This window comes from Penicillium psychrofluorescens, assembly GCF_964197705.1.
Source record: "Penicillium psychrofluorescens genome assembly, chromosome: 2".
Classification (NCBI taxonomy): domain Eukaryota; kingdom Fungi; phylum Ascomycota; class Eurotiomycetes; order Eurotiales; family Aspergillaceae; genus Penicillium; species Penicillium psychrofluorescens.
This window is the reverse complement of record NC_133440.1, coordinates 4156946-4183476: the sequence shown is the minus strand read 5'-3', so window position 1 is coordinate 4183476 and position 26531 is coordinate 4156946. Positions and strand designations below refer to the sequence as shown.

At 51.3% G+C, this 26531-nt stretch overlaps 12 protein-coding genes across 12 annotated transcripts; 4 read left to right on the top strand and 8 right to left on the bottom strand.

The window, feature by feature from the left end:
- Positions 1-140: 140 nt before the first annotated feature.
- PFLUO_LOCUS3748 (uncharacterized protein) lies at positions 141-1763 on the bottom strand (the record flags this gene model as incomplete). Its single annotated transcript, XM_073781027.1, has 3 exons — positions 141-680; positions 738-1466; positions 1542-1763. The coding sequence occupies 3 exons, from the start codon at positions 1761-1763 to the stop codon at positions 141-143; spliced, it is 1491 nt and encodes a 496-aa protein (XP_073637823.1).
- Positions 1764-3360: 1597 nt separating this feature from the next.
- Positions 3361-4141, top strand: PFLUO_LOCUS3747 (uncharacterized protein; the record flags this gene model as incomplete). Its single annotated transcript, XM_073781026.1, has 2 exons — positions 3361-3662; positions 3736-4141. The coding sequence occupies 2 exons, from the start codon at positions 3361-3363 to the stop codon at positions 4139-4141; spliced, it is 708 nt and encodes a 235-aa protein (XP_073637822.1).
- Positions 4142-5666: 1525 nt separating this feature from the next.
- Positions 5667-6425, bottom strand: PFLUO_LOCUS3746 (uncharacterized protein; the record flags this gene model as incomplete). The annotated part of the gene is made up of 1 exon (XM_073781025.1): positions 5667-6425. The coding sequence occupies one exon, from the start codon at positions 6423-6425 to the stop codon at positions 5667-5669; it is 759 nt and encodes a 252-aa protein (XP_073637821.1).
- Positions 6426-6665: 240 nt separating this feature from the next.
- PFLUO_LOCUS3745 (Cdc25 phosphatase Ibp1) lies at positions 6666-7154 on the top strand (the record flags this gene model as incomplete). The annotated part of the gene is made up of 2 exons (XM_073781024.1): positions 6666-6780; positions 6844-7154. The coding sequence occupies 2 exons, from the start codon at positions 6666-6668 to the stop codon at positions 7152-7154; spliced, it is 426 nt and encodes a 141-aa protein (XP_073637820.1).
- Positions 7155-7578: 424 nt separating this feature from the next.
- Positions 7579-9313, bottom strand: PFLUO_LOCUS3744 (uncharacterized protein; the record flags this gene model as incomplete). Its single annotated transcript, XM_073781023.1, has 5 exons — positions 7579-8492; positions 8543-8747; positions 8855-8943; positions 8974-9112; positions 9173-9313. 5 exons carry the CDS (start codon positions 9311-9313, stop codon positions 7579-7581), a joined length of 1488 nt encoding a protein of 495 aa, XP_073637819.1.
- Positions 9314-9630: 317 nt separating this feature from the next.
- On the bottom strand, positions 9631-10711 carry PFLUO_LOCUS3743 (uncharacterized protein; the record flags this gene model as incomplete). Its single annotated transcript, XM_073781021.1, has 4 exons — positions 9631-9894; positions 9961-10347; positions 10413-10573; positions 10645-10711. The coding sequence occupies 4 exons, from the start codon at positions 10709-10711 to the stop codon at positions 9631-9633; spliced, it is 879 nt and encodes a 292-aa protein (XP_073637818.1).
- A 735-nt stretch (positions 10712-11446) lies between these two features.
- Positions 11447-13705, top strand: PFLUO_LOCUS3742 (uncharacterized protein; the record flags this gene model as incomplete). The annotated part of the gene is made up of 3 exons (XM_073781020.1): positions 11447-11559; positions 11616-13122; positions 13175-13705. The coding sequence occupies 3 exons, from the start codon at positions 11447-11449 to the stop codon at positions 13703-13705; spliced, it is 2151 nt and encodes a 716-aa protein (XP_073637817.1).
- A 338-nt stretch (positions 13706-14043) lies between these two features.
- Positions 14044-15533, bottom strand: PFLUO_LOCUS3741 (uncharacterized protein; the record flags this gene model as incomplete). The annotated part of the gene is made up of 2 exons (XM_073781019.1): positions 14044-14911; positions 14974-15533. The coding sequence occupies 2 exons, from the start codon at positions 15531-15533 to the stop codon at positions 14044-14046; spliced, it is 1428 nt and encodes a 475-aa protein (XP_073637816.1).
- A 174-nt stretch (positions 15534-15707) lies between these two features.
- On the top strand, positions 15708-16615 carry PFLUO_LOCUS3740 (copper chaperone; the record flags this gene model as incomplete). Its single annotated transcript, XM_073781018.1, has 4 exons — positions 15708-15725; positions 15778-15850; positions 15904-16038; positions 16092-16615. 4 exons carry the CDS (start codon positions 15708-15710, stop codon positions 16613-16615), a joined length of 750 nt encoding a protein of 249 aa, XP_073637815.1.
- Positions 16616-18707: 2092 nt separating this feature from the next.
- Positions 18708-19636, bottom strand: PFLUO_LOCUS3739 (uncharacterized protein; the record flags this gene model as incomplete). Its single annotated transcript, XM_073781017.1, has 2 exons — positions 18708-19436; positions 19511-19636. 2 exons carry the CDS (start codon positions 19634-19636, stop codon positions 18708-18710), a joined length of 855 nt encoding a protein of 284 aa, XP_073637814.1.
- Positions 19637-20194: 558 nt separating this feature from the next.
- Positions 20195-21070, bottom strand: PFLUO_LOCUS3738 (uncharacterized protein; the record flags this gene model as incomplete). The annotated part of the gene is made up of 4 exons (XM_073781016.1): positions 20195-20350; positions 20484-20822; positions 20938-20965; positions 21066-21070. The coding sequence occupies 4 exons, from the start codon at positions 21068-21070 to the stop codon at positions 20195-20197; spliced, it is 528 nt and encodes a 175-aa protein (XP_073637813.1).
- Positions 21071-22754: 1684 nt separating this feature from the next.
- Positions 22755-25535, bottom strand: PFLUO_LOCUS3737 (uncharacterized protein; the record flags this gene model as incomplete). The annotated part of the gene is made up of 1 exon (XM_073781015.1): positions 22755-25535. The coding sequence occupies one exon, from the start codon at positions 25533-25535 to the stop codon at positions 22755-22757; it is 2781 nt and encodes a 926-aa protein (XP_073637812.1).
- Positions 25536-26531: the final 996 nt, after the last annotated feature.

Genomic DNA, 26531 nt, shown 5'->3' with positions numbered 1-26531 from the left:
ACAATGACCATTGGAGTTTCAACAAATAACCACATGACCAGCTATGGACTACAGTCAACGCCTACATCGCACGATGATTGCGGCACTGGGTATCATTTGTAGTGACATATCGGTCTAGGATATTCCTTCACTTCATCGGTTTACGCCTTCACCTCGAAATCCTTCTTCAGCTGCTCTTCAAATTTCTCCCACTGGCCCGTCACCTTACACGCCGAGGACCAGTAGTTTCCCTTCTCATCCTTGCCGAGGATGAAGAACCCATCCGCAGGCTTGATCGGGCCGTGATTCTCTTGCACATACGACGGCCGGCACGGCACGTTGTCACCCTGGAGGTCCTGACGAGCCGGGGCAAAGTCCAAGTCGAACAAGCCCGCCTTGGACCAATTGGAGAAGCCGATTTGGGACATGCCGCCGTCGCCGAAGGTGACAATGGGCAGGCCCATTCCAGACGTGCGCACCATGCCGTAGTACGCCTCGTGCTGAGCACGCGTGCCTTGTTCGTTGATAGCGCGCCGAATCTGCCGAGCGAGCCAGCTCAGCGGCTTGGAAGTGATGTCGCCCGCGCGAACGAGGACATTGGCCCAGCCGAAGGCGTTGCCCACGTACGGGTGCTCGGCGGAGGCAGGGATAAGGTCGCCCTCAAAGGCCTTGCGGAGGGACATGGCGATAGATGCGGCAACCTGGAACAGAGTCAGTCAGTGTTACAATCCAGCGAGGCGACAAGAGCCAAAATTTACCGTTCGGTCAGGGTTCATCCCCATTGGGGCAACCACACAACGCAGGATCCAGGCAGTCAGAACGTCATTCTCGGTCAAAAACACCTTGGAGGGGTCTTCACCCTTCGCGACTGCCTCGGCGCGAAGCTCGTCAAGAGCTTTCTCCGTCTGTGGCCGCCAGTACGACTCTGGAACACAGATCATGCGGTTCTCCTTGGATCGGACCAGCGTATCAATCCCATACCCCAGCCCCCACTTAAGCATGCCTCCCATCCCGAGCTTACGGTCCATTAGAATATGCTCTTCCGTGGTGGGCCGCGAGCCTTGGGCCAACGTATCGAATGGATCTGAGTCGATCTTGCATGGGGTTAGGATATCGGCGGTCTTGCCCCAGAGCATGGCACTCCAGCCTTCGATGACATATTGCATGCCAAGCGCATCGAAGGCGACATGCTGCCACTGCAGGACTACGATGGTCTTGTCGGTGAACGAGTTGACGCGCAGCCCTAAGACCGGGCAGTCAGAGGCGAGGTAGTCCTTGATCCCGTTGGGTTTGTACCCAGGGTCCCACGCCAGTTCTGCCAGATCATCCGGGTCACCGACTATGGCGGGCCGAGTGTCTGGCTTCGGGATCCGGGAGGCTGCTGGGTGCGAAGCAGCAGGCATGCCGTGGTCCACGTGTACGAAGGAGATCGCGGGCCTGTCGGCCGTAAATTCTGCTGGAATATGCCATTCGATCTTGCCCGAGTCCTATGTGGTCACGTAAGTATGCGCAGGCTATCATGTCAACAGCTCCCATAGCGCCTGGAGAGGAACTCTTCTTACATTCTTCTTCAGCCGGCCTCCCAACCTTTGCCACCCCTCCCGCTTGACTAGGCCCTCAAGGGACTGTCGCAGTTTTTGAGGGTCGAGCACGGCGTCAAACACGAGTGAAGCGGCCATGTTGTTCCCCTGCACTAGTAGGCTGTTCTCGAAGAAATGCAATGGCAGCACGCGATCGCCCGGAACGGCCTCCGCGGCGGGCTTGCGTCCAAAGAACATGCCCATGTCGTCGAGTCTCTACGATTATGATGCTGCTGCCCGGAGGGGCCTGTCAATGCAGATGAGACGACTTGCTCCGGGGAAAGAATCCACCCCTATTCTCAATTGCCGTAAAATGTGTGCTGCCGAAAGCTCTACAGACCAGTCTGTTTCATATTTTACTTGGCATAGACCCTCCCCCGACCTTTTTTGAACTTGATTGGACTGAGTGACAACGCTATTACCCCATCTAACTAGCTCGAGCCTAGGATATGACAGGAAACATCCGTCCAGAGCGCGAGGCAAAGAAAAAAAGCACTAATTTAGCTCGCGTGCGACCAGACGCGCCAAGGCCTGAAACACCCAATCCCCTCTATAGGGCCCACATAGTTGTAAAGTGTTAGTTGGTGCACTAACTCCAGTAAAATTACCCTCTACAACTCTAGGTACTGTAGGAAAACAGAGCATTAATATGTCCTTGAATTTGTTAGGGTTGAGATCACCACAGCAAAAGAAATCTATGAAAGATACGTACATCGGCTGTAAAGTTCTGGATAAATGCGCCGACGATCTAAAGCGGCCCCTTTTGCAACTCCACTAGACTCTTTAATGCATTTTCTGGCTTCATAATTTTTAGTTCGTGATTATTTACGGTCGAAGGTACCACGGCCGTATTATTTTCTGCACTATATTAAAAAGGGAAGGTGGGTCCTAATGGATTGGGCGTTTTTTAACTCTCGGGGGGTGTTTTTGACACCTCTTTTGCCAACTAAATCCCCGCTGGCGACTCACGCAAACCAGTTCTCGTTGCTCCACTACAAATATAATCTCCAATCGGACCTGTCGTCGTTTGTCACTCCGCCGTCCCTGAATCGATGTGACAGGATCTAGCCCGAATCTAGCCCGCGTGGCGCAGAATTTACCAATTTTGCCGGAAATGACTGGGGGAGCGGCGGATGTACGGTAGGCATTCCGCTGTGGACTCGAGGCGTATAAAGGGTCAACACCCAGATCAGCGATATGGGTCGGCTTGTGTCCACAACTTTCCCCTTCAGGTGCGTGCAAGAGCTGCATCGGCGACAATGTCATCCACGATGGATCTGGCTACGATACCGGGAATGCCGCCGCCGGCCGGCCAGACATCGCATTTCCACGCGCCTTGGAACTCGCTGCAAATAGGGACGGTGGTCGCCTGGAGCATCACCTATTTCCTCGCTACATTCTTTCTTGGCCTTCGCTACTTCTAGTCCTTCAAGCTGATTAAAAAAATTGAGCTCGACTTGAGTGAGTTAAAAAAACCTCGCCATGACTCTAGGACCAGACGCTCACACTACCTGCACTTGATAGTCACCATCACGATCTCCTACGGCGCGGCTCTGTACTATTTTATAAGCATGCTTAAGCGTCAGTCTCCTGTGGTGTCTTGGAATCGAACTATCCTCTGACTTCTACGATAGTAATGGAGTATGGCTGGGGAAAGCACATGTGGGATGTTTCATTGGCAGACCTCATGCTGTTTAATAAGGCAAGACACGGATTTGGTACATGATTGATTATTCCTAACACAAAACAGGCCCTGCTCCCCAACACCTTGACTTACTTAATATGTCCTGCCATAACCAAGATGGCCATCTTGTCTGTCTTGTTCCGCATCAACCCCTCCACCTCCTACCGCTGCGCGGTCGTGGCAGTCGTCGTTGCGATCTTTGGCTATACTTTGACCTTATGCGTCATCACTGGAGGGCCATGTAATCCTCTCAAAACGGGGACCACCCAGTGTCTGGAGAATGTCGCCCTGGCTCAGGCAGTGCTCAACATCGCATCTGACTGTGCTGTCGTGGCCCTTCCCATCCCCACGATTGTGAATCTCCATTTTTCGCTGAAACAGAAACTCACCGTTGGCTGCCTCCTGGCTCTGGGATCCGGGTACGCTTCTCCTGTTTGGCGTCATGCGCCTTCATCTTTCTTCGATACGACATTCTTCTAATGCAACTCACAGTGTCGTCGTCTGCTCAATAGCCCGCCTACCATATGTCCTCCGTCTTGAAAAGACCCTCGACGTAACCTATACCGAAGCTATTCTCGGGGTGTGGTCCCTCGTCGAGGTCAACCTCGGCATCATCTGCGCCTGCGCAATGCGGTTCAAGCGGCTGATCGCGACATACCTGCCGCGCCTGTCGCTGTTCTCATCACACACGCAAAGTAACGGGAAAATCACGTTTGAATCGTTCAACAGATTTCAACCCACAGACCGGAAAGGCCAGCACACGTACCAGCTCCACAGCGTCCAGAATGGCAGCGCAGATCCGTTTGCCGGTAGCAATGAGATCTCCGTCAGCCGCTCGTACAAGGTGGATGTAGAAGAGGACGGCGAGAGCGTGGAAACTATTTTGCGTTCAAAATGAGGCATATTGGCACAGAAATATTCCACGGGCTACACGTAGTGTTTTCACATAGAAGCTGAAGAGCTCCGTCATATTGGTCTTTCTTCAGCTTAGTTTGGGTAACTAGCACGTGCGACATGTATATATCAAAAATAAAACAGAAATCATATATTCAGCATGGCGAAGATTAAACTTGCCTTCTCTGCGCAGTGCTTCCATTACGTGGAATAAAATGCACACAAGGGAAGCGATTGGGGTTTAGGTATGTAAGCAGTAGGGATAAGTCGATGGCTAACTTTGAGGGAGGTTATTTGTACTTTTATGCGGTTAGCGACGCCACTACTAGTCAGTTGTGGATTATCCCCGCTTCCTGCGCCCCACGTCCGAAGAACAATATAGCTTAATATTAATTAAATAATAAGGATGAAGTGGCTGACTATTTAAAAGTGATGATTGACAGCCTCTTGCTACTTCTCGACGAGCACGTTCATCTCTAGTGGCTTGAATGGCACCTCCTCAGCGTATTCCACAAGCATCTCTATATCTTCGTTCAACTTGAAGTATAACAGCTTGACCCTGGCATCGGGCTTGGGGAACCTTCCTACCATAACCCCGACGACCAACGCACCCCCCCGTCAGACCTTGACGTCAAGGTCTGCGCCAACGTCAACATCTGCGCCAACGACAACGATAACCGCCGCAACGACTTCTAAACATCACTCGTCCTCGAAAGCCTGGATCGCAGGCCCGGTGATTGGTGCCGTGGTTGGTGTGGCTCTGTTTGCGGCGGCGGCATTTTGGTGTGTTAGACGCAGGCGCAAGAGCAATGCGGATCCCGTGGGCTGGAATCCATCAGAAGGAATGCCAGAGGTCTCAGAGAACCAGGCTCATCTACCAGTGCAAAGTTCTCGGAGGGCAGAACTTTCGGCCAAGACTGCGTCGGCAGAGATGTCAGTGAAAGGTTCTGAGGTGGGAGAGCTTTCAGCCAAGGGTACGGCGTCAGAATTATCAGCTCAATATAATCCCCACGAGCTGCCGTGAAAGATCACTGGCGCCATATCTGGAGTATGCGTATAGTCTTCCGCAATTGTGCAATCTCACCAATGTGCTGTTTTATGAACACCATATGAGAGAGCTCTGAAGATGATGTGGAATATGAACATTAATAAATCGGATGCCAGAACTTGTCAATTTGATCATCATGGACATGATCCTCAACACGAATGCCTGGTTTTATCATCATTAAACCTATACTCAAACTGAATAATATATTAATACATCGGTCTAATTTTCCATTCAGAAATTGCTTCAGGGAGTTCATCGATTCTAAAATTCCTTGATAACACACTAGACGAGTTCTGAGGTGACCTTGTATTTGATGTATTTTTCTAGTTCGACTGGTAGTTGTACAACCCTGGGGGTAACAAGAAACCCAATTTGAAGTTAAAGAAACCACAACAAAAGAAAAGAAAGAAAGTACATAGTAAACAGTACACAGTACAGCATCCCTATAGTATCCTATATATACAACCGCATCCCTCAAACCCTACCACCCCTGCATCTGCATTCGCTGAATCTTCTTCACGGTCTCCTGAAACGAAAACTTGAAAAGCTTCCTCCACCGCTGCCTCCGCAACTCCTTTTTCATCTGCCCTCTGCGCACATGAAACTTCTGCCGCGTAGCCTGCTGCTTCACCTGATTGGACTTGCAAGTGGAGCCCAGGATCCGAATAGCAGCCGCCAGATCGCGGCCGCGCTCGGGCTCGACGTGTACCTGGCGCCCCAGTGTGGGGCCCAGCTTCAGGTCAACCTTGCGAGGCATAACCATGTCTTGATGGGAGGGATTGAACAGGCGCTGGCTTGCGTGTCCGCTTGTGTTGGTCTTGGTCGCGGACGTCGACTTGGGGAAGACCGAGCGGAGGTTGGCGACTGGGTTGAGCCTGCGCTTGGGCGCTTGGCCGGAGAGGTTCAGACCGCTGAGGATGTTGTCGAAGTCGTCGGATAGCTTGACTGGGTTGCCTTCTGTGGTTGAGGGAGGTTGGCTGGTGCTCTGGTCGGTGGGGGGTTCCGATGTCTGTGTTGTGGATGTTGTCGGGGTTGGGGTTGCGGTGGTGTCTTTCGCGGAAAAGGCAGACTTCTTCGGTGGTGGAGGCGTGGAGGATGAAGAGGTGGTGGAATTGAGCCGGCCTGCACTGGCTGTCGAGCTGCGGATGAAATATTGTGGCAGGGTGCCTGGCTGTCTGGAACTGAGCAGCCACGGGCTCGGTCTGGCGCGAAGGCTGCGAGCCAGGGCGCGGACCTCCATTTTCTTTTTCTGATTCGACGGCTGTACCGGAACGTGAAAGTCCTTAATCTAGGTACGCAAATTTGTCATTTGCAACAGCAATTGGAAGGTGGCTAGGCGTGGGTCGAGGGCAATGGAGAGAGCCGAAGGCAGCGCGGAAAATCAAAATGAAGCACGGCACGTGACCACCCACTCTGAGCACGTATAACGAACCTCGAACTCCAACACACCACGCCTACTGTCCACTATTCCTCTGCAAACATGTCCTCCATCACAATCGGAACCCTCCCCCGAATGAGTCGCGACTCTCTGTCGGCGCTCCTCCTCTCAACCAGCACGCCACCCAAACTAGCCATCATCGACGTCCGGGACTCAGGTACTACATACAACACTTGCTTCCACTAAATCCTATACTGATGTGACAAACCTACCATTACAGACCACATCGGCGGCCACATCCACACCTCAACATGGGTCCCCAGCTCCAGCCTCGACACTCGTATGCCCGAGCTCGTGCGTACCCTCAAAGACAAAGAGAAGGTCGTATTCCACTGCGCGCTCAGCCAACAGCGCGGCCCGTCAGCGGCGCTGCGGTATGCGCGGGAGCGGGAACGAGTCTACGGGTCCGAGGAGAGCCATAAGCAGCAGGTTTATGTGCTTGAGGGCGGGTTTGTGCAGTGGCAGGAGAAGTATGGGACTGATGAGCGGCTGACGGAGGCCTATGTGGAGGATATTTGGAGGGAATATTGATAACTTGGAACCCTCAACGCGGACGCTGGGGGTTTTTTGACTTAAGTCGCAACTATGTGTGACTGGAGGCATGATATGATACCACTGTTTTATGAAATGATGAAGGGCTGGAAATAATAACTAGACGATACCATATTGATAGAGATGCATTGAACTACATTTATCGATTCTAGGTTCCTCATCAGGAAATGAAAAAGGGCTAAGAAACGAACCATATAGCAATTAGAGCAAAGAACGCTCCAAGTACACAGAAATAGCTCCTATATCATCACTTTGCTGTTGATACCCCACAATCCGAGACCCTGAGTCTTTTAGCCCGTTCTTCCTTCCTTCCTACCTTTCTAAGTAACTCTATAGTCATGATTTATTGTGCATCTATCTCATCCCTTCCATATCATACAATATACTTTTTCACTTTCACGCCTCACTCAACACCACCCCCAAACCCAACAGGCCTCCTCCGCCCCCCATTCTCCGGCACAATAGCCATGACCTTATAGATCTGTCCCATGGATCCACCCCCCTTCTCAACCAGCCTCTTCCACCCAGTCTCCAAATTCCTCCTGTGCTCTTCATCCGCACCAACACCCCGCAGCAACTGTTGCATCCGTTCGGTAATCCCCATAGTCGCGAGGAAATCGCCCTGCTCAACCGGCCCATGCACTTCAACTCCGTCACTGCCTTCAATGGCCGCTTCGGCGAGCGACACGAAATCCACATCCGCGCTCACGTCTACCTGTCCCGGAGACGAGAGCGGGGGGACTTTGACGTGGTTCTGGATTCCGCGGAGGGAATTGATTGGGATGGTGTTTTGGGTTCCGTAGTCCATTATCAGGGCTGCGCCAGAAGGCGTCGTTTTGGGTGTTCGTGTTGGTGTGGATGGTGGTAATTGAGCCGATCGCGAACGAGGAGAAGCAGCAGCAGCAGTGCCGCCGCCAATCCGGCGTGCAAAGTCCGCAGCGTAGATGCGGCTCTCCGGGCTGACTTCAATTGTCGAGCCTGCTTGCGCCTTGAGGGCCCGGTAGCGCGCCGAGATCTCGGGGATGACCAGCGAAGACGGCGTGGAGGCCTTTGCTTTAGTTAATTGGAACTCCGGCTCGCCTTCGATGTTCTCCTCGATAGCTTTCGGGTTCAGCGTGACCATCAGCTCCCGCCATTGGGGCGTGTTAGCGTGCTTGGGCGGGCTGTGCAGCTTTGCTGGGCCTGTGGGAGTCATGATCTCACGAGGTTGGTCTGGATGTTGTGCATTTTCTGGTGCAGGGGGAACGCTCTCGAAGGCGTGGATGGGGAGTGCGTCGAAGAACTCATGAGCGAAGATAAATGGTGACTTTCCCTCTTCTGTAAATCATCAATATATATGCTTGCCTGCGTTTGAGGTCATGGCTTACCGTGCGGCAGCAGCCGAATATCCTCTACCCAGACCACTGGCACAGGGAAGTACTTGCACACGCTGCGATGCCCAATATCCGTCTCCTCCATGGCAGCCTCATCCCCACAAAGAAGCTTTTTCTGCATCTCCCTGAGGGTAGCACTCGCTTCGACGAGATAAATCGCCTCGACGCTAGATGCAAAGCTCTTGAAGTTGCGAAATGTCTGTTTGTTTTCAGTCGTCAGTTCTCAGACCCCACACTTTTCTTTCCACATAATCCTCCAGCCAGGAACAATTCAGGTCCACTCCGCGCAACGCAATTCAAACTCACCCTTAACATATCATCCATCAACGTCCCCTTTCCAGGCCCAACCTCCATTAATTGTACACCATCCGATCGCTTCCCCTGCGCCATCCATTCTGCAACCGTCCATATGCCAATTAACTCACCAAATACCTGCGATATTTCTGGCGACGTGACGAAGTCGCCGCCTTTCCCGAACACGGCCTCGCGAGTCGTGTAGTATCCGCCCTCGGGAGAGGTTAGGACTTGGCGCATGAATGCTGCGATTGGGATCGGGCCTGTGACCTATACATACACATAGACAGTTAGAAATAATGAGCTCTGGATGCGGCTTTGCGTGCATACCTTCATCGCGCTAGCTAGGGTGCGCGCAAGTGGCGTGGACCATTGTCGCTGGTCGAATGTAGAGTTGTAGCGTCGGGGACATGGGTTCAGTTTTTGTGTGCGCAGAATACGCGACACAGCCCGTTTTGTCGCAGGATTCATTCTTGTGAGCGGAAGAAAGTCGAGGTGCGCGCGTGGGTTGTCCGGCTCCGCCAAAGCTCCGGCACGTGATTATATCTCGAGCTTCAGTTAGGGTTTGGTTTGAATTGTCCTTAGGATGTTCTTGTATTGTACATTCTGTGACTTGAGGAAATAATTAACACCGCCGAAATATAAATGCCTAATCCATGGTGTTCTGTTCGATTAATATTCATACATTGTCATGACATAGCAGAAATCCAGCTCTCGCGCATCATCCCCGTACTCTGTCCGGATCCCTCGAATTCGCTGCATGTAGTTGGTCTGCCATTTATCACCTGTTAATTTCTCCACCTGTTCTGTCTGCCCTGCTTCGGATTGTCCACGGACATCTTGTCACTGTAAAGCCCCGACGATTTCTGTTGGAGTAGGTCGCCCTGTTCTCCAAATCCCCAACTGCCATTCTGGACAGCGGGAGCCGCCCGACGATTCCGGCGCTCACGATCGGCCTGTTTTCGGAGCTCGTCAAAGGGAGTCTGCGCCTGGGGAACAGCGGCACTGGCGCCGCCTGGTTTGAAGGTCATCGAGATCACTCGGCCGTCAGCCTGAATCTCCAGTCAGTACTTCTTTATCGACCATAGTCATGGATAGTACGCGGAGACAATCCTTACCCTCTGGTTATGGAAATTGGCAACCACATTCTCCGCCGTCCACTTCTCAGCAAACACCAACTCAGCCTTGACGGACGGGTGATGCGACACCACCCGACAGCTCTGCATGGGACCCGACGTGGGCTCGATGGCAGCCTGGATATCGGCAGCGGTGGTGCCCGGCGCGAAGTTGCCCCCCACGACCGTGAAGGGGCCCGACGCGCCCTTGATCGACAGCCCACTACCACCCCCCCGCACCGTGGCTTGTGGATTTGATGACCCCAACGCGTTGAGGATCTGATCTGCCTTCTGGCGACGCGTGTTGGTAGGCTTGATTCGTGATTGTGTGGATGGCGCGGCAGGGGCGGGTTTGTTCTGGGTTGGGCGGACGGTGGCTGATACGGAGCGCTGGATGGAGCGAGCGGGTTAGATGTGAAGCAGTGTGCGCCAATTTTTTATAGAGAGATTCGTACCTTTGCAACTCCAATGCGGCTGGCTAGACTGCCGGGTTTTGCATTCTGCACTCTGCTGCCAGGTTTCGCGTTCTGTGCTTTGCCTGGACCCGGCGCGCTCGACCGTCGGTTCTTGCCGAGCAGCTTGCTGGCCAGTTCTTCGTTCTTCTTCTTTTTGCGATCTGGATAGATGACGCCGGGTTAGATCTGAGCATAGGAGGGAGTCCGGTAGTTCAGTGATAGGGCGGCTGACCAGATTGAATGATCTCGTCGAACGACACCACCTGTGGCTGCTTGCCAGGCTGCTTGCTAGGGGCCATTGTGAGGAGATGGTGTAGGAGAAAAGAAGAATGGGATGAGGGTGGAGGCGAAAAGAAAGGGAGGAAAAGGACAGGGTTGGTGTAGTCGGGCGGTTGGTTGGTTGATGATTGGGCGAAGGAGAAAACCGTCCGTGGAGGAAAAGAAGCTCGCCGATCCGGACCCACATAGACGGCCAACTACTGTATATGTTCATACAGTGGCCATACTATAGAGCGACGGATGTCAATATGTTCATAGTTGACCCGGGATTTAAAGTGGAATTCCGAGTTTTGAATAAGAGCACTTTACTTCTGCAGCTCCAGGAGTTGAGTTCGGTCTCCTCTATTTTACCATGAGAGGGGCCTTCATCATTGGACCTAAAGAATAGAGCAGTAGAGGAAAGCGCGTCAGTACAAGGGTAATGGCTTATATGAATAATAACTCCCTACCTTTGTATGGGGATGTTGCTGCAGCTCCGTGAGTTGAGTTCGGTCTTCGCCATCTACTATGGGAGGCGCCTTCCTCTTTGGGTCCCATAGAACGAGACAAAACACCACAACAGGAGCAGGAAGTGCAACGGGGTGAACAAGTCGTAGAACTTCACTTTTCGACGATTCTTTTCCCTTTTCTTTCCTCCTTCCCCTGCACACGTTGTATTCCCACACCTTGTTCTCACCAGCACAAGACCTCACAAAGCCTCCTTTGCTTCCTTTACTTCTTTTGATCTTACAATACCACACCTGCGTCCTGAATCAATGGATCTGGAGAGTCAGACTCAGCAAACCCAAAACTCTCGGCGCATGTCTCGGCGTCGATCAGCGTTTTCCTCTCTATCAAAGGCATTCAGATCGGTCCGGAAGAGATCCAGGTGAGCTACAATTCCACTGATTGATACATATAAGCACGTGTCTGATGGAAGAAAAGTATCACCACCGACTCGCCCGGTCCACAGCCTCAGTCACCTCTGCTACTGTGCAAAGAGCGCGACCTCTACCCGGTCTACGAACCTCAGAATCCGCAACACAACTCGTCCCTCGTGAGCAACGAACAGCGTCGTCGCCGTGATGCACAAAGTTCTTCCGAGGCCCAGATGAAGGACTACTGGGCCACAGTCATGGCTGAAGAGGCGCCTCTGAAGAAACGACGATCTCGCTGGTCGGTCCTGAAGCCTGGATGGTTGCGCCGTCGATCCTCTGATGAGAGCAGCGCCGATTCTCAGGGTGTCCTGCCACCACCAACTCCAGGAGACTTTGGTCAGGAGAGACGTGCAAATAAGATGCCAAAAGAACAAACTAGGTCATCCACCGAGGAAATCCAGACACCGAAAGAAGGAAGCCAGCCAGTGCACAGAGAAAGCCAGCTGCAGCTGCCGAGGGAATACCGTGAAGCCACAACGGAAGAGGATCTCATCTTTGGGGCTCATCTGTATCGTACTGGCGAGCCCTGGCCCTCGCAAGAGGCAGATCATAGCAGATTCAGCAGTGTTGCTTCTGCTGCTGTGAATGCCGTCGCTGGTTCTGCACCTGTGATTAACGTGGAGATGTTTGACGACACCGGCGCTGTGATCCCGCAATACTATCAGGATCCAAACTGCCTTCAACCTGTGAGTGCTCTCTTCGATGAAGCAAACTTGTATGACAGCGGCCCAAACGCCGCTCTAGACTCTTCCTCGTTGCGTGCCCTTTCCATGGCATGGGACCAGGGATCGGACTATGTCGTACCAGAGGTCGATGCCAACCGAGAGAGGTTCGGTTTTGCTCACTTTACTTTATCCACAGACCAGGAAGTAGCCAGGTTGTCCATGGGTCTCTCCAACAGTCCAAGCATGAGAGCACAGGTGCTAGATGACTTTCAGTCAGTTGCATTGCCAGCGCGAGATCTCCCAGATGTGCAAGATACCCAATTCCAAGCAAACCTGTTCAGAAATGGGGTTGAAAACCTCCCAGGCACAGAAGAAAGAGTCTGTGAGCCAAATTACAGACCATTGATTGACGGTGAACGACAAACTATCGACCAAACAAAGTTCAACACACAACCACAACCACGACCTACAACCTCGACAATACCAGCATCCCGAAACTGTTCTGCTGAAGTCAAGATCGCATTCCCAGGAGTCTATCATGAGTTGCTGGAGCAATGGAAGACCCAGGATCAGGATGTGCTCTCGATTGAGCGCGACACCGCTGTCACTTCTCCAACGACAGTCCATTCCGACCTAGATCAAAATTTTGAGTCCCTCCGAATAATCGATGACCCCCCCGCTGTTAATGAGAACTCGCCTAATCCTGACACCTACTCTTCGGAAGTCCTCGAAGCCGTGAACCTTTCTGAGAGCGAATATGTGCCACACATAGAGCCTGTCACGAATGAAACTCACCACAGAAATCCGGAGGCACGACATTCTTTCGGGCTTCATATGAGCCTGAGCGAGGTGAGACGAGCCATCAAAAACACTGAACAGGCTAAGTTAACACCCTGAACAGTCAACAGACGTCAGACCCGAGCCTTCTGAGCTAGGCGAAAGGGTTCCTCCATGGCATTCGTTTGCCCAGAGAAGCCCAGCCGGAAACCACATCTCACATTCCTCCGAACAAGAAACACTCGCGTCCATATTCAGCGAATCCGAATTTTCAAGCCACTTCCGCTCAGACGGCACCACATCTGCCGGAGTCACATCGCCAACCTCTGTGTCCAATGATCCATGGTCACCTGCCAACGACGACGACGAGCTCCTCTTCCCCAACCCCTTCAAAGACGAATATTACTTGGTTGATGGTAAGACGAGCAGCCACTTCACCGATCGAGGCGATGACCTGCCCGCCGTCAAAGCAGCTTCGAGCAGCGAAGGCACCGTCCGCCACGTTCCTTGTCCTCATCAGCGGACATCGAGTAATAGGCCGCGCACACTGTCGGAGATCCCGCCGCCACGGATCCTGCAGTTCGGGCAGATGGATGGGAGCGACAGTGACGAATATCTTCCAGGGCATGGTGTGCGGCCGGAAGAGCTTCGTTGATTATTTCCATATGCCCATACCTCCAATCCCCTATCCCCCATTCCCGATCTTTAATTGTTTTGCATTATGCCGTTTTTGCGTTATGTGTGAATGTCCCCTTTATGATTCAACGCGTCGAAGGTTGTGTAGTTATTTGTATCCTTAACCTGTATCCTTAAGCACTTTAACAAGAACAAAAGCAGTGAATTCTTTTCTTGAACATCGTCCATAAACTGTATTGTATGGTCATAGGACCTAATTATCTCTTGTAAATCTCCAATGGTAATAATGCACATAGTCGTCGTTGAGCTCCAAGCTTTGAATTAGTTACCTGGTTTATCAACAGTTGCCTTGATACCTCACCCCAACCTAAGCGCAAACCCAGCACCCACCTCTCCCGTATCACCACCCGGTGCACCACCAAACACACCCGCAAAATCAAGCTGCGGTGCCTCCTGACCTCGCTTCGGCGCTTCAGGCGTGTGGTGCCGTCGCCGCTTCTCCATGCCCGCCTTTGATGGGAACGTCGGGAACATCTCGCGAGGTTTCGGGCGCGGGTCTTCCTTGAAATATGCGTGTGAGAGGCACTGCTGTGCTGTTGGGCGCGAGGTTGGGTTCAGGGCTAGTAGGCTTGAGAGTAGAGATAGGCCTGCGTTTGTGAGGTATGGAAATTTGGAACGTGGGAGGAGAGGGATTTTCCCGGATGATGTAGCAGATGATGAAGACGAAGGCAGACGGAGAGATTTGGCATTCGGCAAGGACCGGAACCCAGGCCAGGTCTGCGCATTCGGCGGGCCTGTCAGTTCGAATATCTTGGATACCTGGTCGACCTCATTTTTGCCCTGCAGCAGCGGTTCCTTGGTGAGCAGCTCGCCGAAGATGCACCCGATGCTCCACATATCGATCTCCGGGCCGTACTTGTCCGCGCCGAGAAGTAATTCGGGCGACCTGTACCACAGCGTGACCACGAGCTGGGTCAGTTTCGGCGGCGGATCGCCGTAGTACCGGGCCATGCCAAAATCGGCGAGTTTGATCTCGCCCCGGTTGTTCATGAGCAGGTTCGATGTCTTCAGATCGCGGTGCATGATCCACTGCGAGTGCAGGAATTCCAGCCCGCCCACGATTTGTAGGAGGACGGTTTTGATTTCCGAGGGCAGAAACGGCTCGCGCATTTCGTCGAGTAGGGTTTTGAGGTCGTGTTCTAGGAAGTCCATGACGAGGAAGACTCTATGGATCAATGATTAGTATACCTGGTTCCTGTGCAGATCAGGGGAGAAAGAAGCTCATACTCGTCCATTTTATTCCCCATAACCACCTCTCGCAGATAAACCACGTTGGGATGCCTTGCTTCCAGCAGCGTCTGAATCTCTCGCAGCCCAGTAACGGGGAACCCGTCCGGCGAGTTCTCCAGCTTGAGCTTCTTCAGCGCAACGACCTCGCCCGTCGTGATCTCCTTTGCGCGCGATACCCAGCCATATGAGCCCTCTTCGATGTGGTTCAATCGTTCGAAATTATCCACATGCCGACACGTCCCCCATTCCCGCGCCGGGAACCGCAAGAGGGCCGTGGATTGTTTCTTTTGCGGGGCGATTTCTGGGGCATCCGCGTCGGATCCAGTTGTCTCGGCGGCGTCATTAGAGAGGCGCCGTCGCTTCTTGGGGGGTCCGGTTTCGCCATTCGCGGGGTGTGAGTTGGTTTCCGGCGTTTGTGTCTGCTGGGCCTTGGCTTCGAGCTGGCGCTGCTTCTCCGCTTTGGCGCGTCGCTTGGCTTCCTTTTCGCGTTTCTGCTGGGCAATTATGGCCTCGGTTTCCGGGTCGTCGTCTGCCCAGCGGGATTTAGCCGTGGACATGGTGTGCGCCGATTCGGCAATTCAGATGGGAGAAGGTGCGGGAATAGTAAGGAAGTGCAGAAATGACGTTGGCTTGGGCCGGGCCGATCTCCGCCGATTTCAAATCAAACAATCAATCATTCTATTGCGACTTCTTCCCTCTTTTCATACTCCTCCTCATTGTTATTAGTCGCCATGATCGAACCATTCCAGGTATGAATGCTCTTATTTAACTGCTGCTCAGTCTGACACGATTCGCGCGCAGACGACCTTCGCGGTCCCGATGAACTGCGAGGGTTGCGTGAAAGACATCTCCAACTCTTTGAAGCAGCTCAAGGGTACTCTTCTTGCTCCTCAACCGATGCCTTCTTTGACTGAACTCTTTCTGCAGGAATTAACAATATTGACGTCAGCCTCAAAGACCAGCTCGTCTTCATCGAGGGCACGGCATCGCCCAGCTCTATTGTATCCGCGATCCAGAACACCGGCCGCGATGCGATCCTCCGTGGCAGCGGCTCTACAAACAGTACGCTAGTCTATTTTTTCTTTCAAGGGGTGGATAATCTGACTTCATCATAGGCTCCGCCGTGTGCATCCTGGAAACCCACTCCTCGGCCGTCTCCAACACGATCCGCGGCCTTGCACGCATGGTCCAAATCTCCTCGAACATTACCCTAGTCGACTTGACGATCAACGGCCTCGCTCCCGGCCACTATCAGGCCACCGTCCGAGAGGCTGGAGATATTTCACAAGGCGCCGTGTCAACTGGTGGGATCTGGGAGTCTCTCAAGGCAAAGGTACTCGGTCCCGATGCGGCAGCACCCAAAGAGCCGCGGGGGATTTTTGGTAGCGTGGATGTCGATGAGAAGGGCCGGGGAAATGTATTTTTGGACCGACCGGTGGCGATCTGGGAGTTGATTGGCCGCAGTATGGTGGTGTCGAGTAGCCAGGAGGGCCCGTTTAAGCGTGAGGACCCGAATACGCTTGTCGGTGTTATTGCACGCAGTGCTGGTGTGTGGGATAATGATAAGATGGTCTGCTCATGTTCGGGAAAGAACGTTTGGCAGGAGAGACAGGAGCAGGTTGGGCAGGGCATGGTTTGAAATGATATTAATGATGTTGGAGCTGCAACTAAAACGACGACCTGTGAATTCCCTGTTCGGACTAGTTTGATGCCTTCATACATGCTTATAAATATAAAGTATCTCTCATTAACTATATTGTTTCTCAGCACAGCACGTCCATGGCTCTACCGTGGATAAAACATCCAGTATTGGCTACAGTGGTTCTGTGCTTGAGCGACTCATCTGCTTCACTGAGCATTGCCATAACTCGTGAGCGGCGTAGCTAGGTCATCGCCTCGCAACACCTCAAAACAGCATTGTTTTTTCAAATGAATCCATCAAACTTATAGCCCTCCAAGTTACTTGTTTGCATTCATCGGTGACATCAAGTTCCTTGATGACTTGTCCAAAGCGGTATTTCCAAAATTGCCATCTCTCCAGAGCAAAGATGGCTTGTCCATGATAAAGAGTACCAGGCATCCACAACTGCAAGTTGGGCGATGTTGGGTTACGTTGAAGGGCTGAGTGGGTGATGTGTGTAAACAAGCTTTGCCCGTTCCATAAGATCCACTGGGCGGCTCCTAGTAGGAACGCGCTGCGGACTATCCTTCCTTTACTCGCCCAGTCTTCCTCAAGAGCATCACGCATCGCCCAAATGGCATATGTAGGATTCGTCGGCAGTATACGATGTTCAAAGAGGTGAGCCAGGAAAGAATTGTAGTTCACATATTCGCTGGGATTCTCCTGGTCTGGTCCTAGAATCCTCTGTCAGTTTATCAAAAGGACCATAGCTGGCTTTTGTTCCCTAACTAGAAAAGTTTTCTCTCATCGATTCTTTTAGACGTTGGAATCGGTAAATCTTCCCTGTCTTTGTTCATAATTTCAATTCCAAATTCACTAATCATGGCATATTTAGTGAAGGAAAGAAACTGACCTTTGAATCTAAGGTGCTGAAATAGCCTGACTCTGCAAGGGTTTCAAGTAACTTAGTTAGCCTGAGATGAGCGGATCCTCGGTATGAAGCCATCGCAGCAACCTCGAGGCAATCCTCGCCAAATCCAAAGATTTCCGTAGATAGGGCGCTATTTTTGGGCAGTATTTGCAGAATCGAGTGCGAAGTCTCTTCTAAGGATACCGGGTTGTCGCTTTTTAGATAGTCGCGTAACAGGTCGATGGCTTTGTTGGACGAGTAACTCGACCCCGCAGTTTTGTAGGCAGATCCCATGGCTCTGAAGTTGGTCTTGAGAGTTCGGGAGAAACTATTTGTTGGTGAGACTGTAAATCTTGAGATCAAGTGTCAATAATGTGGGAGAAGAGAAATAACTCTCACATGCGAGGGCTTAAGTAAAGGGCAGAATGCGGAATGAAACAATTTTAGGAACGCACTAGGAATCATCTGAAACGAGAGCGCTAGTCAAGCGCGTAGCAGTCCCGACAAGGGGGACCAAAATCCCGCATACCGGAAGTGGCTTGATGATAAAATCAAAGAATTCAATTAAAAGAAGAAGGATCCTTCGAATCAGGCGTTGTGTACGACGATTGAGCCTAAAAATTCATTATGCGAAACTTTTATATAAACTATTCAAAAGATTAGATCTCGTGCAGACAAACTTGACAACTTTTTGAACCTTTGTGGACGAGTATTCTCTGATATGAACCAGCTTACCAAAGCCTATAATGGCTATCAGTGGATGTCTCACTTATCATAGCTCTTGGTTTAGCCGCGATTCTAAAGTTACTATTGGGGATATCGACGCGTCAAATATTTTGACTAGTTCACGGAGAGGACCTACTCGTGATGATGATGACTTTATGGTATTGCATGCTGAATATAAAGAGAATCCAATGAATTTGCTTAGTTCTTTACGACTGCATTAAATGACAGAAGTCAAATTCATTCAGATGACCTTTCTAAACCGCCTGAAAATTCGAATGGAATGTTCCATTATCCAAACATAGAATAATTTCAATGCACATTAGCCATTGAGCTCAAAGCTCTAGATGAACCACACCCCCGCTGATAACATCCGCGGTTTCCGTCCACATTCTCTTGCTCTGGAGGCTGTTCCATTGCCTTATCAAGTAAGGGAAAGAGCCTAGCATCTGCCAGTCTCACAGTTGCAGATGGAGTTCACGCAATTGAAGCTGTATTAGCAGAGCTGGCAGGACGTTCTGTCTTCGTGGTCTCATTCTCTCGGCTAGGACGACTGTCACTAAATGCAAGGTTCAACTTTCGGTAATCCCAGTTGCGAGCAAAGAACAGTATCGCAAAACTCGACACCGGCACTATGAGTATGTCGAGTACTCCGAAGAAGATAAGACCGCCTGTGACGCCAATGATGTTGCCACCGTCAGTTAGGCCGAACGCAACCGGGTAAAGCAACCAAAGGAGATTCACCCAGCCAGCAAGAACAAGATAGTCGCGTTCAATACCAAGCAGGGCGGCGGCTTCACGGCTCTCGTTGATGGTACTCATGGCGAGAATTAGCCAGGAGAATGTACCAAATGCGAAAAAGCCCCATTTGTAGGTCGTGGTGGTGTAAGCGGCCACAAGATAGCTGATGACCCACAGCCAGGCGATAGCGATATTGCAGAAGATGGTGGTCCAAGAAACACCAGAGGCCAGACCGAGACCTAGGGCGAGAGAAGGAAAGGCCACGACCCAGTTGATATATTTGGCATAGAACATCGACCGGTTGACCCCATTTCCGAGATGATCGACTTGTTCGACGGCACTCCAGCCAAGATCAGCGGCTTGGGCGTAGTAGGTTATGGCACCGACCATGAGAGCAACGGTAAAAAGGTAGTGGAAAACCCTCTCGCTTTCCTTGGCGGCGAAGGAGAGCACCAAAAGGCCGATCTGGTCGATCACATGGGTGAGTACACAAGCATGACGAGACTGTGTGCCCAGTCAAGTGGCTTAAAATTACTCACAAAGGAAATCACATAAATGGCAGTAACAGCCCAGAGCCAATCTGATCCATGGGCGGAGAGAGCTTCATTAACTCCTGTGACGGGATTGACGGAAAGGGCATCATTTGCTCGCAACAAGAGACTCATTTTGAAATTGACAATGTTGGCTTTCTTCGAAATAGATGACAGTCAATCGAAAATTTGGTACACAAATGTAGTGTTCAAGCATGAATCTGGGTAGAGGAATGTCCTTCTTTTATAACAAATTCTTGAGATGATGGCTCCATGAATTGAATATATCGGGTTTCGGCGGCCGACTGGCCGATGGCTATTTAGGAGAGTATTCATAGATAATGAATAAACATTCGAGGCCGCTGGATAGAGCTCGGGGCGAAGTTTACATTGTCTCCGATATTTATTGATATTATAAAAAATGATTCCCGGAGCCGAAGACGACTGGCTTCATTCGCATGGCCCCCAGATAGGTCGCTCGGCGAATTATTTCCGGTGCGTGACTTTCGGTCCCTGAAACTTTTCTCCGATCTGTTTCTCCGAGGATCAGCGTATTGAGTGATTGCAAGCTTGGCTTTCAGGGTTAATTATACTTGAGACGCTAAAGCCGGAATCATCTATTTAGGTAAAGTGATATTTTTACGTAAAAGGCAGCCAAAAATGATACGTGGTGATTTTCCAAGCACGAAAGATTTATATAGCATTGGGAATGCTATCCTCGACATTCAAGCCGAATAGCTCGCTAGTTTTGGATACACATGATTGCGGCAGGAGATCCAGGTAGCTTTGCTGATGATTATTGATGTTTTTCAAGTCGCGTAGAATGTGAAACAGCTCTTGAACACGTAGCTGAAAAGATTCACCAAGGTGAATGTTTTCATAGAGAAATTCGGCGCAAAGAAATAAGGGAATAGGCATTAATGGATAGATCTGGATAATGAATGATTAGCAGAGGCTGCAGTTATTGAAATCTAACGCTTACCTTGGAGAACGGTAGCTCGCGCAGTGTCGTGGCAAGACGAATAATTGCACCAGAAGCCTCCAAGGCGTGCCTGTGATAGTTGTACAGCTCACTACTCCACTGAAATAGATCTGCAGATTCTCCCGTCGAGCCCTTCATAACTTTGCAGAAGTAAATCACAGTTGCTTGGCCTAGAATGTTGGCGAATAGCAGTAGAGGGTCGTAGACCTCAGTGGGTGCCGGATAGCATCGCTCCAAGGCTTGAAGTCGGGTTGTCAGCAAATTTTCCAGAGACCGAAGTTGCTCTGTCCAGTCTAGTGACATGTCTCCATATGCCTTGGAAATGTGGTGCCGTTGACTCTGAAGTAGACAACGCCCACAAATAGTAGCTAGGATGAGACACTCATTGAACGGGGACCGTGTTTTGAGAGTAGGCTCAGTCATGGCTTCGGATAGGAACGGCCCTAGCTCATACTTCCCGCTCTGAAACTCCCCATCTGGCACTGGAAGCCGAGTACATATCTTTTAATCGTCAGAAATCATGAGTTAGTTCACAATGTATGCACTGTTTTTTGTCTGATGGATCCACAGTGCGATTCTTACCACATGCTCATTCAAGGTAATGGGCCAGTCGTCGCGCATGGAGATAACATGATCCAAAAAATAGGCCATCCAAAACACCCTTCGCCGCTCCTCAACTTCAATCATATCATCACACTGAGGGGACAAAGAACCACGTCTTTCAGCGGGACTATCAATTTCATGGTAGCGCATTGCCTGTACCAAGCGAAAGGCACGGCCAGCACTCAACCAGGCTTGGCGGTGGTAAGTCCGCATCGACTCGAAAATCACAACTAGTACCCAGGCTTGAGCAAGTTCTGTGCTAACGTTGCTATACCCGTTGCCTTCGACGCTGAGAGATTCCAGCATTTGCTTGGTCTTCTGATACAATGGCTCTATAGTCTCGCGGAATTGAGACGACAGTAAAGCTGCCAGCGTCCACATGGCGTATTGCAAGCATCTCTGCGAGGCCGTCTTAGTACTTGATTTGGACCATTTCAGGAACCGTCTCTGATGAAGAATTGGTATTGATTGATGCACGCGGTCCAGGTAAAGTTGGTCCCTGGAATTAACGAATCAGTTTGTATGAAGCCTGGAAGACGACAGAAACCTACAATTCAGCCTGCAAGTTATCCGTGAGCGGGATAGGGATGTTAGAGACGAGGGAGAAAGTCGACGACAAGGACCTCTCGTGAGAAGGAGAACCCCAGCCCGATGGAAATCCATTCCTCAAGACAGATTCATGCTCAAAAGCAGGGTTCACGGGCACTCTGGGCAGTGGAGAGTCTGGAGCAGCAACCAATGCGGTATCTGCTGCTTCTGCCGGAGAGGCCAAGGCCGCCAACCCCTCAATGTTTCGATTATTATTCTGGGGGCCCTGTGGTAGCTGCTGGGCCGGAAGGCGGCTCGCCAACATAGCCTCCAGGTGCAATATTCGATTTTTCAACGCTTTAAGATGACCTTTTTTTGGGCCCCGTAGACCACGCTCCGTCACCTGACATACAACCCCGGTCTCTCGACACACGCTGCATTGCGGGTGCTGGCCATCGCAACGCAGCTTTCTGCGTCGGCACTCATCACAAGCGGCACCTGGGCGCTGGCGCCCATTTGTCTCAACTGATGGCGATGTTTTCTCTGACCCGGTGTTCGGTGACATGACCTTGAGAACTGGTGAAGGTTCGGAATCAGACTTTCTTCTGATCTGTCGAAGGATTCGAGTCGGTTGGGGGCCAGGAAAATGGAAGTGTGGATCGAGAAAGAGCTAGTTGATCCCCATGCGCGACTCTCTCGCCCTGATAAGCCGCTTTATTTGCCAGACAGTGCCATATTTTAAATATTGAAGCTAACGCCTTGGATGTAGGATCGGCCCCAGGGTTGCCTGCCGTCAGCTCGGAGATACCGACCCACTTGGGCTTCCGTTGGGTCGCCCGGCGGTTCTGACTGGCTAGAAAGTTCTTAGCATCGCAAGGAATATGCGGGTTTGAATAGATACTCCGAGGGAGGAAATAATAAGTCCGGACGGCAAAATTGATCTCCGCTATATCTAGATTGGACCTGGGCAATTCCAGTCCATGGGAATTGGGGCACCACCCAGCGCCATAGACCCACTCGCATGGAAATCTCGCCTGGGCCAATTCCATAAAATTTCTAAGAATAGACCTGTTTCAATGATAAAGATAAGAGATATCAGAATTTCCGTGGATTTTCATAGTATATAGGTCTAAGGGGCTATCACAAATAGTTATCGTCATCATCATCAAGATTTTCAGGACCATACCCGATTCTCAGCCTTTTGGGTGGCCAGTCATTCTGGCCCGTGTACTCGCAGGAAAACTCATGGTCCCCAGAGAAACACCGTAAGCCGGACTCCTTCACATCAGTGTCCTTCAGCCCCTGCTTTTCCGGTGTCAGGACCCACGCCATGGAGTTTGGAGGCACAGTGATAGTCAGGTGAAACATTTTCTTGTCACCGTCAGATTTGATTATCCAGTAGGATTTAATTGTCCCGTAGGGACTTTCATAACGCGTCTCAGCCCAATCGAGGGCGCCACCTGGATGCGGACGTATGAAGAATGTTTTCCAACCAGGCTCGAGCGCGCGAATGCCACCTACACACTCATGTAGCCAGTTCACAATCGACCCCAGGGCATAATGGTTAAAGCTGGTCATCTGACCAGGATGAATTGATCCATCCGGGAGCATGCTGTCCCATCGCTCCCACATGGTCGTTGCGCCCATCGTGACGGGGTACAGCCATGACGGGCATTTCCGTTCCAGAAGCATGCGAAATGCAAGTTGGGTGTGGCCGGTGAGGGTCAGAGCATGTGTAATAACAGGCGTCCCTGCAAAGCCCGTCGCGACTCGAAACTTCGCCAATCGGACCCGTCTTGCAAGACGCTCTCCTGCACTTCTTTTTTGCTCCGGCGTCTCGAGGAGATTAAATACCAAAGCGAGAGCGAGCGATGTCTGTGTATCACCCACAACGAGACCGTCTGGAGTGATATACCTCTTTTGGAAGGTCCCTCGGAGCCGCTGCCAGTCTTCAGTGTATCGCTTCGCATCATCCTGACGGCCAACGATGGCGGCGGCCTTGCTCATCACCGACGTGATATGCACAAGATAGGCATTGGCAACAAAGTCGCTGTCTGTATTACTTTCTCCAGGGTTATGTGCCGGGGCAGCCGGATCGAGCCAATCGCCCAGTTGCCATAGCGAAGGATCCCATAGCCCACTTGCATCGCGGCGAATCCCCTGATCCAGCCACATCTGCATGCTAGGATATTGGTGTCGCAAAATGCCGGGGTCCCCATACGAGGAATACAGATTCCAAGGAACCAGGACAGCAGCGTCAGCCCAGACAGCATGAGGGGCGTACGGAGGCCATTCATCCTTGAGGATGTTGGGAACCACCAGTGGAGGGACTCCCCCTGCCAATGCTTGCTCGGAGGCGAGATCTTGCAGCCAGCCGAACAATATCCCGGAAGTGTTGTAAAGAAAGTTGGCCGACGGAGAAAATATTTGAATATCGCCCGTCCAACCCATTCGTTCATCTCGCTGTGGACAGTCGGTGGGAATAGAGAGAAAATTCCCGCGCATACTCCAAATAGCATTCTCGTGTAGCCGGTTCACGAGGGGTTCTGAGCAGCTGAACCATCCCGTGCGATTCATATCAGTGTGAGTCACTAGAGCAGTGATATTTTCCTGCTTCAAGGGGCTCTCAGTATCTTCTGGCGTCCACCCTTCAATTTCCACGTAGCGGAAGCCGTGAAATGTATATGACGGAGACCAAGAGTTGAGAGTCTCTTCGGAACAGATTATAGCATCAGTAGCTTTGGCTGAGCGGAGCGGTCTTATTCCTAGCTCTCCGTTCTCTAGGACCTCTGCATAGCGAAAGGTCACACGATGTCCAGCTGTTTTCTTCAAAGACCGGACCGCAATTTTGCCTGTTAGGTTCTGTCCGAAATCGACGAGAACCTTTCCTGATGGACTCGTGAAAATCCTCCGTGCGGGCATCGTTTCGATTACTCGCACTGGAGGGCTATCAGGGACACTCAGCTGAGCTTTGGGAAATGGCAGGCTGTTTGCATTTTTCCACCCCAGCAACACGTCATGATCGGCTCTATGCCATCCAGCTTGTTCCAAAGTCATGTCGTAGATTTCGCCATCGTAGATCTCGCTGCTCAGAAGTGGGCTGTGCTTCCATGTCCAAGTAGAGTCGGACCCAACAACTAGCTGTTCTGCGCTGTCTTCAAAGCGAATCTCTAGTTGTAGGAGCACACCCAGATGGTCTCCGTATATACATCGACGGCCTTCTCCCCAAGCCAGTCGGGACGCAAACCAGCCAGGGCCCACCTCCGCTTCAATCACATTTCTCCTATGCGTCTGTAGCTGCGAAGTAACATCAAAGACCTGGTAATGAAGTCTGTGGTGGTAACTTGTCCATCCCGGTGCCATGACATGATCCCCCACAGACTCGCCATTAATAAACGCCCGGTATACCCCGTACGAAGTCACATAAATTCTGGCGCTGGTGACTGGATTCCTATGCTCGGTGAGTTCAAAGACCTTGCGAAAACGTAAGGGTCGGACGGGTCGATCGGGTTGCGGTACCATCGAGCCGGTAATCATCTGGGCTTTCCAATCCCCTTTATCCAACAGGGCTGCCTCGACGGTTGCCCATCTGGACCATTCTGTCGGGGTATCGATGATGTTAGGGCCGGTAGTTTGGCTGGGAGAAGCACCGAAGCACCGGACTCGCACCTCTGCCTTCTCCCTCGAGGCAAGCGGACTACTGGGCCAAGGAACAAGCACCGATTGCTCGCTTTCAAAATAGTGTGTTTCGATAGATTCATTGCGAGAAATCTTCAGTTCGTAAGCCTGCTGTATCCATTCACCTGAACCACCGCCGTTGCTAGAGAACCGCCACGAAATCCGCGGCTGCGCGTGTTGAACACCAAGTCCGTCCGGGTGATGCTCGAAAGCCGGAGCAGAGGGGTAGACTGACAGTATCATGATCGTCTGTCGTCGAGAACCGATTTTCTGGATATGACCGAGAAAAGAAAGATTGTGAGAACTTTCTCGAGGCGACAAGAGCCAAAACAAAACACCTATGATGTTTTTTTGAGGCGTGTCGGATAATTGTCCCCCTCAATTTGCATTTATCCAAAAAAATGCCCCCATTCGTTAACTGCGATCCTTCGGCTTAAGATGGCCCGGCTTTCCAGACGAAATAGGCAGTCGGTAGCTTGCGCGGGGTCACATCCAACGGAAAGCGTTCCCGAACCCCACGGGGTAGCCGGCGGTTCCATTGCCTGTTCTGGGATGACACCACCTAAATCGAGCTAACGGGTTGCTTAAGTGAGCGAGCCCCTTTTCCATCCGACGCCTCTTTGATCGTTGCGACAACTTCGTCATACAAAACATACATCTGGCTTTAACCCGAAGTCGATTGATCTTAAGCCTCAACTCCGTCAAAAATATTGGTTAATCAAGCTCAAACAAGCTATCAAGGTGTATGATGTATCTAAGTCTACCCTGCATTAGTAACACTAGATGAATGGATGACACGCTTGACAAGAAACCCATCAGAATTTGATACCGGGTATGCGCTTCTGTAAATTTGTTTGGATGCCGGGAGGAGAGCTATAAGAAGAGCAGGTAGAGGGATCCTCCCTTTGCCATTCAACCGCCTAGAAACATCCATCCATCGGCTTCTCATGGCTCTAACCGGACCCTAAATACCTCTTCCGTAGGGAGACTCCTTAACAATATTGTAGATTCAGCATAGCTTCCCCATTGTAGCTTGATTTCTGGAATGTGGCGTCATTCCGTGGCTTGCCTTAGCCCGGTTTCGAGGCATTTCCAAGCTAAGCTCATCCAAAGTTGTCAATCTTAAGCGCTGCCCGGCTTGGAAGACAAAGTTTTCCAGTACAGCCATCTGCTAGCCACCTGTGACTATTCGCCTCTCATCTACATTATAGTTTTCTTGTGAAAGCAGACACTGGAATC